Source organism: Aquarana catesbeiana, linkage group LG05, assembly GCF_042186555.1.
Source record: "Aquarana catesbeiana isolate 2022-GZ linkage group LG05, ASM4218655v1, whole genome shotgun sequence".
NCBI classification, from domain to species: domain Eukaryota; kingdom Metazoa; phylum Chordata; class Amphibia; order Anura; family Ranidae; genus Aquarana; species Aquarana catesbeiana.
In genome coordinates this window covers 97762013-97782683 of record NC_133328.1, presented here as the reverse complement: position 1 = coordinate 97782683, position 20671 = coordinate 97762013, and the positions used below count along the sequence as shown (strand labels likewise).

At 42.0% G+C, this 20671-nt stretch overlaps 1 protein-coding gene across 3 annotated transcripts in view; it reads right to left on the bottom strand.

The window, feature by feature from the left end:
* Positions 1 to 20671, bottom strand: part of XYLB (xylulokinase) — a 277360-nt gene that overhangs the window by 39505 nt on the left and 217184 nt on the right. For all 3 annotated transcript variants that reach the window (XM_073629999.1, XM_073629997.1, XM_073629998.1), the window contains 2 exons: positions 17791 to 17849; positions 10800 to 10887 (listed from right to left, as the gene is read on the bottom strand). In XM_073629999.1, the coding sequence (XP_073486100.1) occupies positions 10800 to 10887; positions 17791 to 17849 (147 nt within the window). The remainder of the gene's footprint in view (positions 1 to 10799; positions 10888 to 17790; positions 17850 to 20671) is intronic.

Genomic DNA, 20671 nt, shown 5'->3' with positions numbered 1-20671 from the left:
CTGTGTAGAGGTAGGGCAACAAGAAAGGAGTGAATAAATATCTTAATGGGGTCATTGGTTAAGAAGGGGACTATTTTGGAAATGTTGATGTAAAGGTGGCAATATTTGGAAAGTGATTGGGTGTGGTAGTTGAAAAGACTGAGTCCAGGATTACAGCCAGTATCTTGGTACAAAGGGAGGGACTGCAAGTTTTTATTTTTTTTATCTTAGTGAAAATTCAAGCGAGGGGGCACAGGGGAAAGAAATATTAGGAGTTTAGTTTTCAAAATATTGTGTTAAGAAGTTTAGTAGCTAGCTTACACTACTTGTCAAAAGAAGTTTATTGAGTATACAATGTTATAAAGATACATAAAGTAAGTTTACAAGGATCTATAAAGTAAACTCATTGTTTTACAGTAGGGTTTCTATAGGTAAATATAATGAAATTTCAAATATTAAACATTGGGTTTACGTAAACCTAAATTAAAGATATATATCATTTCCTTAGTTACTTTTGTAGGTATTTAAATGATTTATACCTACTATACATATTGTTTACAAGTAGAGTGTATATAGGTCAAATAAATTCTGATAATGAGCTTTAATCGTAAGGTGGAGAAAAGGAAAGAAAAAGAAGAAAAAGGGTTGAAAGGTAGAGGTATGGTCCACAAGGTTGTCCCGCCCGTCAGTTTATTATTCTTTTTAGTTCTCTTTGAAGCCTTAGAATGGGTGTCTCTGTAAGTCATTTAATCTGTTACCATGGCAACAGGACAGAGTCATTGAAGTTTGACAGGAACTGTTGTTTTATCCAAGGATGCCAAAGTTTTTCAAATTTTGGAATTTGATTTTGATCGATGGCTACCATCTTAGCATGGGACATTGTATTATTCATTCTGTGAATTGTTTCTGCTAGTACCAATGTAGGAGATTTCCATGCCTTGGCCACTGTTTGTTTTGCAGCCGTTATTAGTTGGATCATAAGTTTGAATTGAGAGAGTGTTAACCATTCCGGTTTTAGATTAAGTAAAGTTAAATATGGATCTGGTTGTATTATTTTTTAAAATATTTTAGATGCAATCGCTAGCTTACACTACTAACAAATACTGTGCAATGAGTACAGTATACTTTTTTCCCTAAAATTAAAGGGAAACTATAACCTTTTTAATGTTTTTTGATATACAAATGAAAGAGGTCAACATATTATAAACAGTCTTGTCAATGTGTGGTAATGTAATACGTATTTATCTCTGTAGTCTGTTTAATCTCATTAATGATTGAAAATAACACATTCTCTGCAATAATGATTGGTTTCCAGAGATCCTGTGACCTAGGCTGCCTAGGCTGAGCAATGCCAGCTGCTGCTGACATCTGAGGCCTGCAGGATGGAGGGGCTCTTGGTCTTTCTGCACTGTGATTGGTTGCACAGTATTGAAATCATCAGGAGCTCATCCTACTGGTTCCTGATGGTCAATATGACTGTGAGCTGTCAATGACAGCTTGGTCACTGTTCTGTGGGCATTGATGGAGTGTACCAGCTACACTGCAGTGCAAATATGCAGTGGCTGGGCCAGAGACGTAACTATAGGGGTCGTAATTGTGACCCAGCCCCATGCTTTAGGGGGCCTGTGCAGATCCCCTGTCATATTTTGGTTCTACACCTGGATATGAGGAGTGGCGGGGGCAGCATATAAAGGAACCGATGCCCCCTATTTTCCTCCTGCAGCTGCTGAAAGCCAGATTCTTCTCCTCCCCTCCTGCCAGCATTCAGTGGCTGCACAAGGAAAATATAGGGGATCAGTTCCTCTATTTTCCCCTGCCACCACTCCTATCCAGGTTACTCGTTTTCTGCTGCCTCCAGGCCACTATGTGCTCCCCTGGTCCCCCCTTTCAGAAGCGCTGCTCGCTCCCCCCACCCTCTCCTGCCAGATGCTGTGGGCATGCTTTCAGGGTAGAGAGTGGGGGGAAGGTGCCTGTAACAATGTAATTTACTGGCCCCTTCCTTCTCTGAATGGACACAGTGAGTGATCAGTACTGATCACTCTTGTGTACATTCATAACTGAAGCATAGTAAACTGTGTTTATTAGTTTACTATTCTTCAGTGTGTGATGAACAGGAAGCTATGTACAGAGCTATTCCTGTTCATTCATTCTGTGCAGCTGAGACTGCACAGATGGAGATTGGGGGTCGTGTCCTCAATCTCCTTTCACTGTGTCAAAGGTAAAGCATCAGAGGTCTGTGTAGACCCCTGATATTTTACCAAGATAAATTGTCAAAAGTAGAAAGTAAAATTATAAAAAATAAATAAATAAATAAAATGGTAAAAAAATAAATAAATAAAAATAAAAAATCTACTGACCCCATCCACTGCCCTACTGACACCGTCCTCTGCCCTACTGACACTGTCCTCTGCCCTACTGACACTGTCCACTGCCATTCTGACACCATCCACTGCATTACTGACAAAGTCCACTGCCATACTGACTGACATTGTTCACAGTCCTACTGACACCAGTGGTGGAACTACCAGGGTCACAAAGGTCACAGGAAGGGGACCCATTGCAGAACATGTGTAAGGGTCCTGCTTTGGAACCATAATAAAGGACCCCACAATGGAAGTAAAAGGCCCCAGTATTAGTGGGAAGGGCACAACCTTGGAGGGAAGGGTTCCAGCTGGTGGTCATGGTTTCTTGCACCAGGGTCCTGAAGGTTTCAGTAATGCCTCTGGGCTGGGCATTAAGGTCCACCTGCCCTGCTGTCAAATATATGCATATAGTGGTCGTAAATAAATTAACGTGTGATTTGGTCATGTTGAAATACATCCTATAGATTCATATAAAATGAGATAGTTATATGGTTATTCAGGTTGAAAAAAGACACAAGTCCATCTAGTTCAACCAATAAGATTACACAAAAAAGTGTAATCCTTGATTCATTATCTACATATAGTACATCTTGTTTATGGGTTTGGAACTCTCATGGATCTCAGAAAAGATAGTATGTGCATTCATCTAGAGATGCCTGTCCTTCCACCGTTTTTTTTTATTACTGCATTCAGCTGACAGGTTCATTTTATCTTCAGGAATGCTAACATATACTAATCACACTACTGCCAATACTTTGGTAGTGCAACTAAGCTTTAAGTCCACCAAAAACCTATTTTTTTTCCTTTGAAAGTGATAAATCTGCATTTTCAAGGGAGGTCCATATGTTGCACGTCATAAAAATCTTTTTAATGGTAAATGTAGCTGGGAAGCTGTTTTTTTATGCACCCTGTTAGTGTTGGAGGGTTGGTGGATACTGAGAAGGACATTTACATAATTTCCCTAAGCTCCTGCTGATGGGAAATGTGCTGTCAATCTAAAGGGATTCGGGGGTGCTAGGTGTGGCTATTCACTGATAGGGCTCTCAATGATACCAAACGCTATGCAGTTAAAGCAGTAGCAAGGATAACAATGCTAAAGTGGTTTAACTGCAGAAGGAAGAGTATTGTCCCACTATCAAATAGAATTGAATTTCTAATGGTTATTCCAGCAGGATCAACAGATATTTACAATTGATCCATGGGGTACTTACAGACAGCCCCATCTTGCTGGTTTGGGCAGCGGACTTGACGCATTTAACAATGTGATTGCTTCATCAGGAGACCCTAATGTGCCAAGGGGTGAATCACAGATTAATGTATGACAGATATATACTGTAAATCCATATACATATACTGTACATCCATATATAAATTAGCCCATCAGTTTACAGGCACTACATACTCATATATGGAAACACATATACTGTAAGCCATGTATGGACAGCGCTGCATCCAATGAGAGAATATCCCAAACAACCCGTTAGGATGGGGATATCTACAATCCTTTAGTGTTTAAAGGTCCATCTAAAAAGAAACCTCCACTGTTCCACCACTACATTATAGTCATTTCTCCCTTTCTTGCCTGGGCTGTTCAGGATATTCTCTCATTGGATGCAGTCCAGACATGGATTATAGGCGTTTCCATATGTAAGTATACAGTGCCCATATACTGATGGGCTAATTTGTATATGGATGTATATATCTGTAATACATTAGTCTGTGATTCACCCCCTGGCACATTAGGGTCTCCTGATGAAGCAATCAAGTTGTAAAACGTGCCAAGACCACTACACCTCCTCCTCCTATGTTTTATAACTTTTTAATAACATTATGTAATAAAATGTTGTGCTTTTAAGTATTTGTTTACTTCCCTTCTTTTGCTGGGGTTATGGTTGGCACTGCAAAGTCCATATACTTTTTCACTTTGCTCTAATTGCCACCTTTTGTGTTTTTTCTTGTAACAGATTTATGTTAAGTGGCCTTATCCTTACAACATGAGAAAAATACTGAACTACCTTAAAAACCAAAGCTTAACACAGATTCTCTTCATCCCTGTATACACACCAGGAAGTGAGAGAGACACAGGATTGTGATTTTGTTGTATTTTATTGAGGGACACAGTATTCAGATATATTTGAGATATACTGTCACCTACAGAAAGATTTGGAAAAAGAAAAAAACAGCAGCCTGTATGATATAACCCCTCGCACTCCAAGTATGCATCCATTTTGTAACAAAGCAGTGCCAAAAACAAGACCATAAACACAAAGGGGTAGGACCAATGTCTCTCAATATGCTCCAAGAAGAGCAGTACTAAAAAAACATTTTTTTTCTTGTTCATTGGGGATGCAGGATTCAAAGACATTTGGAGTGTACAAAACCAGTCAAACTGAGGGGGTGGGTAACACATCAAACAACCAACTATAAACACTGGGGACTGCCTGATCAAAGAGCTATAGGACTTTCTGTCCAAAGTTGGCTTTAGAACAGGCCGTCTGGTGAAACATGTAAACAGATGACCAGCTGGAAGCCTTGCAAATCTAGGCACAGTTTGCCGAAAGTCCAAAAAAGCACTCACAGATCTAGTAAAATGTGCTTTGACAGGAAAAGATGGAAGCTAATCTTCAAGACCATATGCTAGAGCACTGATTTGTCAAAGCCACAGAAAAATGGTGTTGTGCAAGTCAGTTCACCTGTACAGGGACCTTTAGGGATTACAAAGAGAGAGTCATTCTTTCTAATAGAGGCTGTGGCTGCAAGGTAGACGTGTATAGCTCTAAATATATCCCGACAATGAAGGGAATAACCTTCTGATATACTGGAAACACAATGTCCTGGTTAAGACGAAAAGCCAAAAACACCCTGAGAAAGTTGAGGCTGTAGGCCTTGTCCATGTCCTTGTGCAGAACCAGAAAGGGTTAATTACAGGTCAAAGTTGCCAGTTCAGAAACATACCTTGCAGAGGTGATGGCAACACATGAGCATGGGAAGTAGAATATCTGTGACTGGTTCAAGTACTTAGGGCTTATTGTTGATCCAGGCCTGATTGTAAAGGTCAGGGTTCATCCCATGGAGTATTTTCTGGGATGAAAATTTCTTTTCTCGCACCAAGCACATGCCTTAAATGTGCAGTAATAGATCTTTCAGGAAATGGACTTCCTGGCTTTTATATTGTCAAAAGCATTGATTCAGAGATGCCCTTCTACCTCAAAGCCTGGACCTTAATGACCCTGCTGTTAAACTGTGAAGCTGAATGGTAAAACAGTGACAGAAGATCTGGTTGATCTGGTTAATCTGGAAGAGCCCATTGAGCATCTACTAGAAGTCTAATTGGATCAAAGTTCTACATCTGCCTGGGCCAGTGAGGTGCTATGGGGGTCAACAGAATGCCCTCCATTTTTATTCTGTAAAGCAAGCAAAAATGGAGATTTAGGTTGAGGAGTGGCATAGATCAGGTTGTTCTGATACCATGAGCCACTAGAGCATTCCCTGCTTCCAGCAGAAGATCTCTGAACCCAGAGACAAACCTGCAAATTCTGTTGTAGAATCTGGAGGTCGGCAGATCTGCTGTCCCCCACCTGTGAAGCATATTCTAGAACACATCTGGATGTATGGACCATTTCATGATGCTGCCACCTGAGGTAGTCTCTCTGTCAACTGTCCATACGTGGGATGTGAACAGCAAACAACGCTGGAACAGTAAGTTTTGCCCAAAACAGAGTCCTTTCCCCTTCCCATGACATGGAAAGACTTCTGGTTCCTCCCTGATGGTTGGTATATGGTGTGGCCGCATCCAATCCCACTAAATAAATAATCAAATCTTGTGCCTAGGTGTAAAAATAAATAAATGAATAAAATTGAACTTATATGTGAAATATCAACTGCAGTGATAATATACGCAACCAGAAATACTAATATATAATAAAGAAAATCACCCGGCTTCAGTGTGTTTGTGCCAAATCAATACAAAGACCAATGAACACGTTGCTAATAGCAACAATACAGTGCATCATAAATCAGTCCATAGCTGCAAAACATTTATTAAACAAGCATAACAGGTCCCTCAGTGATCCTTCTTATAAGTGCTGTGCTCTTTAGACAAAATTCCAGTGCTCTTTTACACTCATGCTCGTAGATGTACACACTGGATAATCACTGGCACTTGCAGGACACCATAATCTCTAGTCCTCAGGCATTGGCTGAGAAAGAGAAATAACAGGGAGAGGGCTCATAGAGTAAAACTGTTAAACTGTTTATTTAAAATGAGGGGGTGAAAATATACTCACATGCGGTTGTGCCTGATTATACCTAGCACCCGGTGTTTACAGCATATGTGTGCGGTGGGCGCCCGGAGATGTGGCTCTGTGCCCTAAGATGACGTCAGCTCAGCGGAAGTTGCGTCACAATGACGCGATTAAGCCTCAATACATTTCAACCAGCAATAGATCATCATCAGGATGCGTTCAATCCCAATTGGAAAACCTTCTAGTTGAGATGCCCCAGCATTGTAGATATATCCAAATAGCCCGAAGCTCCACAATGTTGATCAATAGTCAGAATACCTCCTAGTATCCTAGTCTTCTTCACTGACAGCTCGTCAAGGCCTTCTACTGCCTGTCAGGCTGGAGTCTGTTGTGATGATCTTCTAAGAGATCAGAAGGAAGGATTTCTCCAACTCCAGAGCTGGATTTCTGAGCCACCTAGCTAGAGACAACCTGGTCTTTGGTGTCAGGTGAATTGTTTGTCCAGAAACTGATCAGACTTGTCCCACGACAACAGGAAGTTGAGTTTAAGTGAAACTGGGCATATGAGCTAGCCTCGAATAAGGCTGCCATCAGCCCCATTGAAAATCGACGAGTCGTTCGACTCTTGGACTAAAGATGTCAGGTCCAGGAGTGGAGCGGTCACTGTTGTGTTTGGCAGTATCCAAATCCTCCTGTGGATGGCAGCATAACCCAAATATCTCTGAATCCTGTTTCCCTTGATACACAACTGTTGTTATATACAGTACATATAAACAATAGGGACATATAGATGAAAGGAAACACTGCTTATATAAAACCATAACATTTTATTTGTAGATCAAATAAAACCACATAACTGAATGCAATATTAACATTAAAACATGTCTATTTTGTGGTTTACACAAATGTTTGAAACCAATGTAATCCACGTGTAGACTCCCTTAGAATAATCTTCCTCAGGAGTACATGTGAATAATATCAATATAATGAAACAAACAATGGAATCTGCAATCTCTGAGGTGTCCTTTTCCCATAGGGGGAAGAAAAAAAGAAATAAAGGTCGAGCTTTAACCGCTTGCTGACTAGCCGCCGTAATTTTACGGCGGCAGATCGGCACGATCCTGCGAACCGTTGTAGCTATACGCCGGCTTGCGGGATCGGGATAGCAGACGCGCTGGCGCGCCCAATGCACAGAGGGGGTGCCGATGCTCGTGGCCAACAGTCGCAATGGCCGCCGGCCATGAGCGATCGCGAGCAGGAGAGACAGAACAGGGACGAGTGTGTGTAAACACACACTTCCCTGTTCTGTTCTGAGAGGAGTAACAGATCGTGTGTTCCTATTAGCCACTTCCTCTAGTCAGTCCCCTCCCCCTTCAGATAGAAACACATACTAGGGAACACAGTTAACCCCTTGATCGCCTCTAGTGTTAACCCCTTCCCTGCCAGTGACATTTATACAGTAATCAGTGCATTTTTATAGCACTGATCGCTGTGTAGCGCTGGTAGATTTTCAATCTACTGCTTATAGGTAAATTTGGTGGGTTATCTGTTTATACATAGTCAGGTTTGCCTCTGTTCCAGCTTGGCTGAGTTGCATGTAGTTTCACACTGTGCCTGTAGGTGTCCTTGTCACCATGGGTCGGTGCTGGAAAGGCTATTTATGGGACAGACGCCATGTTTTAGGGTTCATTTTTCGTTCAACCTGCTGGCCCTCCTGGCCGACAGGTATGTGCTAGGAGTACTACCTCGTGGTCCTCTGACCGGGAGGCCCACGTCGCTGCAGCGTGTGGGTGGGCCCAGAAGCCTGTCTGGGGCCTACCACAGCGGCAAAGGAACGGTCCTGGGCTGTCTGTCCTACGGGAAGAAGCTGGACAACTGAGAAAATCCCAGGGGAGGACCCGTCATGGAAGGATCATGCAGAGTGCTGGTCTGGAGAGGGGCCTGGTGACTCAGTTGGAGGACGCATCCTAAAGTAATCCTACCTCATAGTACTGCCGGGTTGGCTTAAAGGTTCTAGTGCTGTGTTTGCTGTTCATCGTAAACCATTACATCCTGTGGCAGAGGATTGTACGGGTTTTGTTCCAATCAAGTCTGTGGCAGAGACTTTTGTTTGTGCTGCGTACTGGCTGCTAGGTTAGTGAGAGAAAGCTATCCAGGCAGGCAAAGATTCAACTCTAAAAAGAGAGTACATTCATCTATAAGCTTTCAATTCCTAATACTACACTAAGAAAAGGTATTTGAACTTCCCTGAAACTCTTCTTCTACCTCTTTCCTGCTACTTCCTTCAATTTACGTTTATTAAAGCATTGGAAAAGATACTCAAGTGTCCGGTGCCTACACTGTCTGGTATTAAACTCAACGGGACCCTAGACCAGGTTCTGGTGAAATAGAGGTAACGAAGGTGACGGTAACAGCCCGCTTTAAACCAGCAGCTCCACCGAGAGTAATTGCTACAGCTGTATAAATGCAAATGGTCCCAAAAATGTGTAGAAAATGTCTGATGTGTCCGCCATAATGTCGCAGTCCCGATAAAAATAGCAGATCGCCGCCATTACTAGTAAAAAAAAAAAATATTAAAAAAATGCTATAAATCTATCCTCTATATTGTAGACGTATAACTTTTGCGCAAACCAATCAATATATGCTTATTGCAATTTTTTTTTTTTTACCAAAAATATGTAGAAAAAATCATATCGGTGTAAACTGAGAAAAAATTAGCTTTTTAAAAAAATGGGGATATTTATTATAGCAAAAAGTACAAAATATTGCATTTTTTTTTTCAAAATTGTCGCTCTTTTTTTGTTTATAGCGCAAAAAATAAAAACCGCAGAGGTGATCAAATGCCACCAAAAGAAAGCTCTATTTGTGGGAAAAAAGGACGTCAATTTTATTTGGGTGCAGCGTCGCACGACTGTGCAACTGTCAGTTAAAGCGACGCAGTGCAGAATCGCAAAAAATGGCCTGGTCATTCAGCAGCCAAATCTTCCGGGACTGAAGTGGTTAAAAGATGTTATAAAATATCAAGGTATGTTGTAGATAACATCAGGTACCCACCACCCTTTATTGGGTAAATGAGGAGACCTGGATTCCATGAGATACTTACAGGATATCTTGATGTAGAGAATGTTTTAAACAATGTGGTTAAAGCTTGTATCCCATTGATGCATAAGTGATATTGTGCGTGACCATCCAATACAGGCTGCGGAGACAGGCCTGTAGGTCAGGTGATGTTTTCACCAAAGAAATTGAGGGTTTCATAATACTGATATTATTCACATGTACTCCTAGGAAGATCAAGTCTACATATGGATTACATTGGATCCAAATATTTGTATAAACCCCAAAATAGACATGTTATCATTTTAATATTGCATTCGGTTATGGGGTTTTATTCGATATACAAATAATATTTCATGATTTTATATAAGCAGTAATACCTTTCATCTATATGTCCCTTATAAAGTCCTATGGCACATTGGGGTTGATTTACTACAGTCAAATAGACTGTGCACTTTGCAAAGTGCAGTGGCACTCTGCAAGTGCAGTTGCTCCAGAGCTTAGTAAATAAGGTAAAGCTGCACTTTACAAAGAATACCCAATCACATGCAAGAAAAATTTAAAAAAACAGCATTTTTGCTTACAAGTGATTGGATGATAAATGTCAGCAAAGCCTACCCTCATTTACTAAGCTCTGGAGCAACTGCTTTTGCAGAGTGCAACTGCACTTTGCAAAGTGCACAGTCTATTTGCCTTTAGTAAATCAACCCCAATGTCTTTCAGCTACTGTACGTCTCTGATCACTGGGTTTAAAGCTGGAAAGAGAAAATATTCTAGTTCTGAGCTCAAAGTAAACTTCTTTCACATTTTGCATCAATGACGTTTCTGTTAAAAATGCATTGTTTTTCTTGAAATCTAGATTTGTAATTGTTCATTTATTTTACCAATCTCTGAGCAATCCTATGTTCAGCTCTCTTTAAACACCATTAATTACCATTCTCCTTGCATGCTTACTGCTCTTTTCATACACCTAACAATGCTTCCCATTTTGCACTATTGTCATTTGCAGAAATATTTACTCTAAGAAAACAAATATGATATTGCCAAAAGATTGACTTGAAATCTGCTAGTGTGACAAGCTTAACAAGAGCTCTGTGTTTTGCAGGAGGATTAGGAAGCAATAAAACAGCCAGTAATTTTTAATGAGCTTTCTTACCATGAGCTGCTCGATATGCACACCCTAGGCAGGCAGAGTTAGCAGTAGCAATGGTGTGCACTGGAGCATTGAATATGTCTGATAAGACCTGCACATAAAAGAGAAATAAGAAAATGAAATCAGTTTGCATCACAAATTATACTACTGAGATAAGGAGCAAAATACTTATTGTTTTTATTCTTAGCTTAAATACAGAATATCAGTCTACTTTATCTATGTATAGATACGTATGTGACATTTTTTTTCTGCCATCTGCTGCGAACTGGTGCAGCACTTGTTCTCTGAACATGTGAACGGTTTCCTTGTTTGCTTGTGAGTAAGCCCACTGACATCATAGTGACAATAAGAGGCTCAATGTTACCAATCCTTTAAAGTTCAACTTTAGGGAACATATTTTTAAAATAAAATGGTCCCCCAACAGGTGCTTAAAACGCTCAAACTGGAATACTTGCCTCCTCTCCGACACTGTCCCCGCAATAACCCTTTCCTGTCACTAGATGTCCTCAGTCTTCCAGGTTAATTGGCACCCAGTGTGATGGACCTGCCACCTGGAGGTGAGGGATCACCACGGCGCCCTGCACTGACAGTGTAATGATTCAAACAGTCCTCTTACACTAAGATAAACAGCCTAATTGGAAAAGGACTTTGTGGTTAACTCCAGAAGACCCAAATATAGAAGAAAACTGCAAAAAAAAAATGTTTTCACCTCTTAGATATTGTTGTAGGAGGCCTCTAATGCAGAAATCAATGGGTTTTAACATTTTTTAAATTTTAGAACTTTTTTTAGGCGAACGTTGAAATTTTGCAACATTGGGCCTGTTTGGTAGCAGAATTTTGGTAATTTTACTCATACTGTCAGAACAAATGTAGAGACCAACAAAGGGTTTTGTACCCTATATATCTATACAGTAAATATCACAAAATAATAATGATACAATCATATTTTTTATTAATAATCATTTATTGTAAAACTATGTTCAAACTGTTTTTACAAAGCTTACTGCATTGAAGGAAAACTTTGACATTTATTATGTTTAGCTATGTTTATAGCCATGCTCAGTTATGATAGTCCCAAAGCCAATTGTTGTCCTCTGAGAAGCAGAGGCAGACATTGCACTTGCTGCAAAGGTTGTTGGTATATCCGTTACCATATTGTCTGCAGCGTCCTCTACTTGTTTTTATAGGGAAATGTCCATACATGTCCTTGCAAATGTCTTTTGGTGGATGTAAAGTTGACCTTTTGGCTGGGGTGCCTTTTTCTTTGTATGGTCTCTTCCTGTGATTTAGGGGGCTCCCTGTCTGGGGAACTGAGCTCCTGTGGTCTAAACCTGGTCACCCTCTCTTTAGTTTTATGACAGTTGTGCCAACTAGAATGAGGGAGGATGACCCTGATGTAAAGGGGTACCCTGTTATAAGCGAAGGCTCTGGGGATCCTGATGTAAAGGCTAGAACTCTAGGGACCCTGATGTAAGAAAGAGAGGAACTCTGAAGTAATTGAGGGGGGGGGGGGGTTGGAAAACATGATGTAAGTGCTTAGTCTGTGTTTTCTAAAAGTAATAGCTAGTAAAGGTGCAGGAATAGGGGTGATCTGAGGTGTGAAGGTCCAGGAATTTGGGTGATCTGAGGTGTGGAGGTGCAGAAATTGAGGTTATCTGAGGTGTGAAGGTGCAGGAACTGAGGCTCATCTGGGGTGTGATGGCACAGGAACTGGGGCTGATCTGGGGTGTGATGGCGCAGGAACTGGGGCTGATCTGGGGTGTGATGGCGCAGGAACTGGGGCTGATCTGGGGTGTGATGGCACAAGAATTGGGGCTAATCTGGTGTCTAGAGGTGCATGCATTGGGGCTTATTTGAGATCTGAAAGTGCAGAAAATGGGGTGATCTGAGGTGTGAAAGTACAGGACAGGACTGATCTGAGGTGTGCAGGTGCAAGAACTGGGGCTGATCTGAGGTGTGAAGGTACAGGAATTGGGGTGATCTGAGGTGTGAAGGTACAGGAATTGGGGTGATCTCAGGTGTGAAGGTGCAGGAATTGGGGTGATCTGAGGTGTGAAGGTTCAAGAAAATGGGACTGATCTGAGGTGTGAAGGGACAGGAAATTGGGACTAATCTAATGTGTAAAGGTGCAGGAATTTGGGTAATCTGTAGTGTGAAGGTGCAGGAATTGGGGTGATCTGCAAAAGTCCTTGGCTGGCATATTAATTTCAACCTTACCATACATGCCTTACAGCACACATCTTTTCAAGAAACTAAATTATCATTGATCTTTGGAATCGCAATGTTAATTTCTTACTATTATTCAAGTAATTTTTTCTTTTCAGTCATTGAGAGTGTGAAGTTGACTTTCTTTTATAACCGGCACTGTCGATTTTCTTTAACCGCTTCCAGATCACCCTCTGTCGATTGACGGTGGCAGAATGGCTCCCCTGCGCAAATCGCCGTAGCTGTACGGCGGCCGCTTTAAGGGGATTAGGGGGCATGCTCGTGCCGCCGGAGGCACGTGCGCACGCCCGCCGCGTCACTGAGGAGCCCATGCGCGTACCCGGTGGCCGAGATGTCCGCCAGCACCTTCGCCATCATTCCTGACAGAGCAGGAACGGGGGAAGGGGTGTGTAAACACACACATCCACGTCCTGTCAGTGTGTTCCTAGTAAAAATGATAAAAATCGCAGATCGCCGCCATTACTAGTTAAAAGAAAAAAAATAATAAAAATGCCATAAATCTATCCCCTATTTTGTAGATGCTATAACTTTTGTGCAAACCAATCAATATACACTTATTGCGATTTTTTTTTTTACCAAAAATATGTATAATATATATCGGCCTTAACTGAGGAAGAAATTTGTTTTGTTTTTTTTTAAAATTTGTCGCTCTTTTTTTTGTTTATAGCACAAAAAAAAAAAAAAACGCAGATAAAAAACGCAGATCAAATACCACCAAAAGAAAGCTCTATTTATGGGTTAAAAAGGACATCAATTTTGTTTGGGTACAACGTCGCATGACCGCGCAATTGTTGGTTAAAGTGATGCAGTGCCGTATCGCAAAAAATGGCCCGGTCAGGAAGGGGGAAAATCCTTCCGGGGCTGAAGTGGTTAAAAAAAACTTTGCCACACTGTGCTTAAAAGGTTGCCTACCCCTGCTCTATACCATGTTGAGTGCAGATTGTGACATTGCTTGACTGTGATAGTTACTAAATATTATTTTTGGTTCAATAGTGCATATATCATATATAATATTGTGAATCCAATTGGTGTTAGTAAATACAGAATGTATCTTTCTCTCATCTCTGCAACCACATGGCAGTAAAAAGCATAAATCTTTAACATTTTAGTGGAGCTGTTATGTATTGCTTGACAGGTGAGAAACCAACTTTCCAAATAGCATCTCTTTCCCCTCGAGCCAGAGATTTGCTTTTGTAATAAAACCTTGTACTATTTACCATTAAATCTCTTGTGTCTTGCCTCTACTTTATGCCCTTGAAAAGTACAAGCCATCTCACTTGGCTTAAATGCCCCTTTAGACAATCATGAGTTATTGATATGTTAAGTTTAGAGAAGAATATATCCTGTTTCAGTCTCTGTGTTGTTTGTGCACTAATCAAAAAACATTTAGTGCAATATAGTGCAACAAAGTGCAATATAACAGTGAAATTAAAGTACTCCACTCCAATAGAAAAGCTTGGTATTATTTACCCTACATTCACACCAATGCGTTTTTTGGTGCGTTTTGCAGAAACGCACTACAATCCATTCAACATGGTTTCCTATGGATGTAGTTTACATCTGTGTGTTTTGCTGGGCTGCGTTTTTTGGAAAGGGTCAGGAACTTTTTTCCCCGCAGCAGATTGCGTTTTGCGTGTAATAGACTTCAATGAAGCCACACCAAAAACGCAAGTGCTGGTTTTCAATACGTATGACAGGAAGCTGGCAGCTGCATCCTTAGCAACTGATGAGTCATCAGCTGTCAGTGGGGTGCCCTGCTGACAGCTGAAATAAAAAAAAAAATTGCTGCCAAAAAAATAAAAAAGCAGTAGAAAAACGTCAAAATGTAAAAAAAAAAATTTTGTGGGCCCCCTCCCCAACCCAAATCCGTTCCAGACCCTTATCTGAGGATGCAGTCCACCAGGTCAGGAAAGAGAGGGGACGAGTGAGCGCCCCCTCCCTCCTGAACCATACCAGACCGCATACCCTCAACATGGGGGGTGCTTTGGGGCACCTTGTCCCCATGTTGATGGGGACAAGGGCCTCTTCCCTACAACCCTGGGCAGTGGTTGTGGGGGTCTGCAGGGCTTATCGGAATCTGAAAGCCCCCTTTAACAAAGGGACCCCCAGATCCTGCCCCCTCCTATGTGAATGATTATGGGGTACATTGTACCCATACTCATTGACCAAAGGAAGTGTCAAAAAGAAATAAATACACACACACAGTTTTTGACAATTCCTTTATTAAAAAAAGAAAAAAAAACAATGTCCCCAATGTAGATCCATTGTCAATCACGCCACCCACCAAACCGCTGGACCCGAAAAAGGAGAAAAAAAGCTCCACTCATATGAAGAAGGCTAACCGCCTCCTGTGACGTCAACAACTGGTGCATGCTGGGCCACTGACATCACAGGGAGGCAGTGCCACCAGGTGACGTCGCTTTACTTTACTTACTTTAAGACCTGTCAGATGGAGGAGCAGGCAGTGGCGGTTAGTCTTCGATGCGGGTGGAGTTTTGTTGGGGGGGTTTTTCGGGTCCAACGGTACGGAGGACGGCATGATTGGCGATGGATCTACATCTAGGGATATTGTTATTTTTAATAAAGGAATTGTCAAAAACTGTGTGTATGTTTTTATTTCTTTTGACACTTCTTTTGGTGAATGAGTAGGGGTACAACCCCATACTCGTTCACATAAGAGGGGGGCCAGGATCTGGGGGCCCCCTTGTTAAAAGGGGCTTCCAGATTCCAATAAGCCCCCTGCCCACAGACCCCCCCACAACCACCGCCCAGGGTTGTGGGGAAGAGGTCCATGTCCTCATGAAGGACCGGGTGCTTTGGGGTGTGGGGGGGTCTGGTATGGATTTTGGGGGGACCCCACAACATTAATTTTTTAACAGTTTGGTGTGGGGTTCCCCTTAAAACTCATAGGGCCTGGTATAATTTGGGAGGACCCCCACGCCGTTTTTTTTTCTTTTCACATTTTTGTATTGCCGTCTGACAGCTGATGACTCATCCGTTGTTAAGGACACAGCAGCCGGATTCCCAGCCCCCTCCTTAACAACCAGCTATTCACTGTGCCCTGACTGGGCAAAGCCTTGCACCTGACCAGTGGTCAGGTGCATTGCTTCAGCCAATCGGTGCTTAGAATGCACTGTGCATTCGCTGAGCTCCTAGAAAATTTGGGTGTTCGCCGAACAGGTGATGTTCACGCCAAACTTATGCTTGGTCCGATCTGCTTACCCAACACTAATCACTAAGGACAGGTTAAATACACTTGGAGACTGGATGATGCTGCACCAACTATACAAGCCATGCAAGTTACACATCTAAGTCATGCATACAAGGTTTCAATGTTCCCTATGGAAATCTGCACATGGACATTGGTATACTACTAAAGACAGGTTAAACCCACCTGGAGACAGGATGATGTTCCACCTACTACCATATACTGTATATTTCCTTGGTGGTCCCTGTTAAAGTGTACTTATGGGCATCCTTTTCTTTGTTAAATCACAGATTAAGTCCACCTTGTGACCTTTCTCATACCTGGAGCACTTAAATTCTTTGGTGAAACATTACAACATTCATAGAGTGGCAGTATCACTTCGATGTGCTGGTTTAAACCTTTTGATGTGCTACATCCTCAGCAACTCAGGAAGCTTTTACTGAGGCCTTTTGGAATACCATCTGGATGATAGTCCACTCTAATTTGTTCATGGAAGAAGCGGATGATTCAGCATATTGTTGATTTGCTAACAAAAAAAGGGGGAGCCTTGTGATGCGCTGAATCACCCTCTACCACAGCTAGGAATGGACAGCTGCCGGAGCAGTAGAGCACTCCGGCAGCTCTCCGTTCCCATGTGAATTCCTGCTATGTGGCCCAGTTCCTAGCAGGCCATGGAACAGTACCGGTCCCCAGCTGGGGGTTGGCGACCTCTGGTATAGGGGGTTGAAAAAAAGCACTTTTCCATACCTGATCCAATGTTCCCCTGAGGCTACAGAAACTGGTCTAGCTGTGTGGAGTGGAGGGTCAAGTAAGTTAGACTAATGTACCTGGTCCCCGGCGCAATTAATCCTTGCAGTGCAGCTCCAGGACTTTTAGCTTAAACATGTTCAGCTTTAAACATTCTTTTATCATTCACCTTGATTGCCTACATTTGTGACAGATTTAATCAAGGACAAGATATATAGAGGAATTGGGCCTTCTTCCTTAGAACCAGAAATTATTTGTATACTGTAGGTTTAATTCACTTTATTTACAGCTCAACAGACAATGCCTTTTTACTGGAATAAGCTATAAATCACAAGTTTTCACAGACCACATCACATCTTATTTTTGTGAAAACAGTTTTTACAGTGTACTTGTCAGCTGTGGGAAAAGTTATAATGCCAAGATAAAATGTCTGCACCCTCAAGGCAATATTGAGCTAGTGAAGACAACTCCACAAGTGACATCACGTCATTGCTTCTCTTGGCAGAGAAGTGCATGTTATAACTTTTATTACAAAAAACATCCATTGAGAATTAGGCCTCCGCTGTTGCTAGCAGTTAGATTTCTTTGTTTAACACAATGGCGGAGATTTACTAAAACTGGAGCACTAAGAATCTGGTGCAGCTGTGCATGATAGTCAATCAGTTTCTTAATTCAGCTTGTTCAATTAAGCTTTCCCAATAAACCCTGGTTTCTATGCAGAGCTGCACTAGATTTTGCACTCTCTGGTTTTAGTAACTCTTCTCCCCTGAGACATCTTAATGTTTAATGATTTATCAAACAGTATAAACATACCTGTAAAATATCCTGGTTACATGATGCGCCACCGGTGGCCAGTATCCTTGTCTGCGGCACTAGAAAAAAAGATCAATTGGAGTAAATATCAGTAACATAAAAATAAGTGATGTCCATTTCAAGGGAAACTATATCCTTTTTATTTTTCAGTTAGTGGTGATTTATAAAGGTTTTGTACGTTTTCTTTCTTATTGTTTAGAAGTTAAATTAAAGTATGTTTTATTTTTTTTTTTTAGCAGATTCATACTTGCCTAGGTGCAATGCTGCATCTGTCCCCCGCTGGCTCTAACACTGAGAACCGAGCAATCAAACACCACCGATTGCTCAGTTCTTAGAGCTTCCTGAGTATAGAGCTGATGACTGTCAGTCACCATCTCTCTGCTCTGCCCCCCTCCCCCTTCGGGCTTACTGGAGGACTAGGGGACTGTGGAGGGGGCAGGAGCAGCTGGCTAAGGCTCTCTTCATCTCGCTGAGAGGCTGAGCCGGGTGTCGGTCCAGGCATGTGGGTGGATCCTGACCATTTGGTCGCGATCTTGCCCAAGCCTGGACCAGCTCTGTGTTGTCAGCCGACAGCGGGCTTCAACTGAAAGCGGGTCACAGGAGTGCAGAACGAACTGCACTCCTGTGATTCACAGAAGTACAGCCAAACGAGCTTTGGCTGTACTTCTTTTTTAAAACTAAGAAAGTAGACATGTCAGTAACTTTACAAGTCTGCATTTATAAACTCCTGACAATAAACAGCAACTATATAGTTTTCGAACAAGCTCCATCATTTATTATGACAAGTTGTCCTTATTTTCCACTAAGTGACTATTAGGGATGGGCCGAACGGACCCCTGTTCTGTTCGTACCAGAACTTTCGAACACCGCGAATGTTCGGCGCCGAATAACGAACCCCATTAAAGTCAATGGGACCCAAATGTCAAAAATCAAAAGTGCTTATTTTGAAGGCTTATATGCAAGTAATTGGGCATACATTGGTTATAGGGGTCCAGGTCCTGCCCTGGGGACATGTATCAATAAAAGAAAAGTTTGTGAAAAACGTCATTTTTAAATGAGCAGTGATTTTTTGAAAGCGTAAAAATGAAAAATTCCTTCCAATATAGTGCCTGGGGGGGGGGGTCCCCTTAGTCTAACTGTAAAGTGACAGATCTGTACCATGTCTAGAATCTGCTGCAGCAATAATTGAATTTATAAAGCCAGAAAAATTAAAATTTTCCCTGCAAGATGCCTTTATTTTGCTCAGCAACAGCTGGGGAGCCAGTGTATTGCACAGGGAACAAGATTAGAGATTTTTTAGAAAACATTTTGGTGTCACTTTGACTTTGGATAGAAGTAACGGGTGCGTAAAAATTGGTCTTTGGGTGTCGGTGGTGCCTTCCCACCATAACCCTATAGAGGTTATGGTGGGAAAGAGAAAGCAAGAATTGACCTTGCTGTAAAAAATTGCAATGATATGCACCTGTCATACAGGTGCAGAAAAATTGGTCTCCTCCATTATCATCATTACCACTGGAGACAACTTGGCAATACGCTTTTGCTGGGGGAACATAAAAGCCAATTTGTCTACCAGTGTTCTCCCCTCTCTCTAGGCTCATGTTCCTGTCATCCTCAACCTCAGAACCAACATCTGAATCCAGTAATGGCTGGGCATCATCAAGGATCAAGTGGCTGACGCTGTGGTCAAATAACTCAGCTGACTCCTCCATGGCTGATGTTGGGGCTATGGCAGGAATAGATTTGGACAAGGCGGCAGGTTTATCCACTCTGGCAACTGCAGGGGACTGCACACTTGTCTCTGCTTGCATGACACTAGGGTGAGGAGGATGAGGAAGGTTTAGTAAGCCAGTCCACCACCTCCTCTTCATGCTGTGGCTGGATAGCATGGGCAAACTCACTAAACAGAGGAAATGATGCCCTGCCTGAGGACTGACCACCACGTCCATCTTTGCCTCTGGGCACATTTGTTGCTGGCCCCCTTACAGTGCCAAGGGAACATCTACCTCTCCTTGTTGTCATACCAGACATTATTGGGAGGGAGGGGGCAGTGCTTATAAAAAAATGTAAAGAAGAAGTGGAAATCTGTACGTAGATGCACTTTAATCAATGTAAAGTGGTGTTTGGTGCGCTTTAATTTGAGTACTCACACTACACAGACACCCTCCATGGATACACTATAATATACTGCAATATAAAGCGCCAAATGTACAGTGTCGCACACAGAACTATATGGCGTTAAAGTGGCAGTAACGCACACAGAACTATATGGCGTTAAACTGGCAATAACGCACACAGAAGTAAATGGCATTAAACTGTCAGTAACGTACAAAAAATGATATGGCGTTAAACTGGCAGTAACGCACAAAAAACTATAGGGCGTTAAACTGGCAGTAACGCACACAGAACTACTGTACATGGCGTTAAACTGGCAGTAACGCACACAGAAGTAAATGTCAATAAACTGTCAGTAACACAATCAAATAGACAGTGTTCAACCGTAACTACACTGACGCTATCTGAACTGTCCCTACTCTAGCTATACACTAATGGAAAGATTACTGACACGGTCTCACTACACTACAGTGAAACTATCTGAGCTGTCCGTACTCTAGCTGCACACTATGCAAAGCTGAATGGTGGTCCTCCTCTTTACTACACTCACATTATCCCTAGACTGATACTAAACTAATATTCTACACTGACAATTGAAGCAAAATAGCACAGTATAGCACACTAACTAATAGCACTGAACAGAGCCCTGTTCTATCTCTCTCCATGTCGAAATCACACTGAAAATGGCTGCCATTGAAAGAATACTTTTATATTCTGGGGCGGGAATGAGCCATGATTGGATAAAGTCATGATGACAGTGTCCAATCGT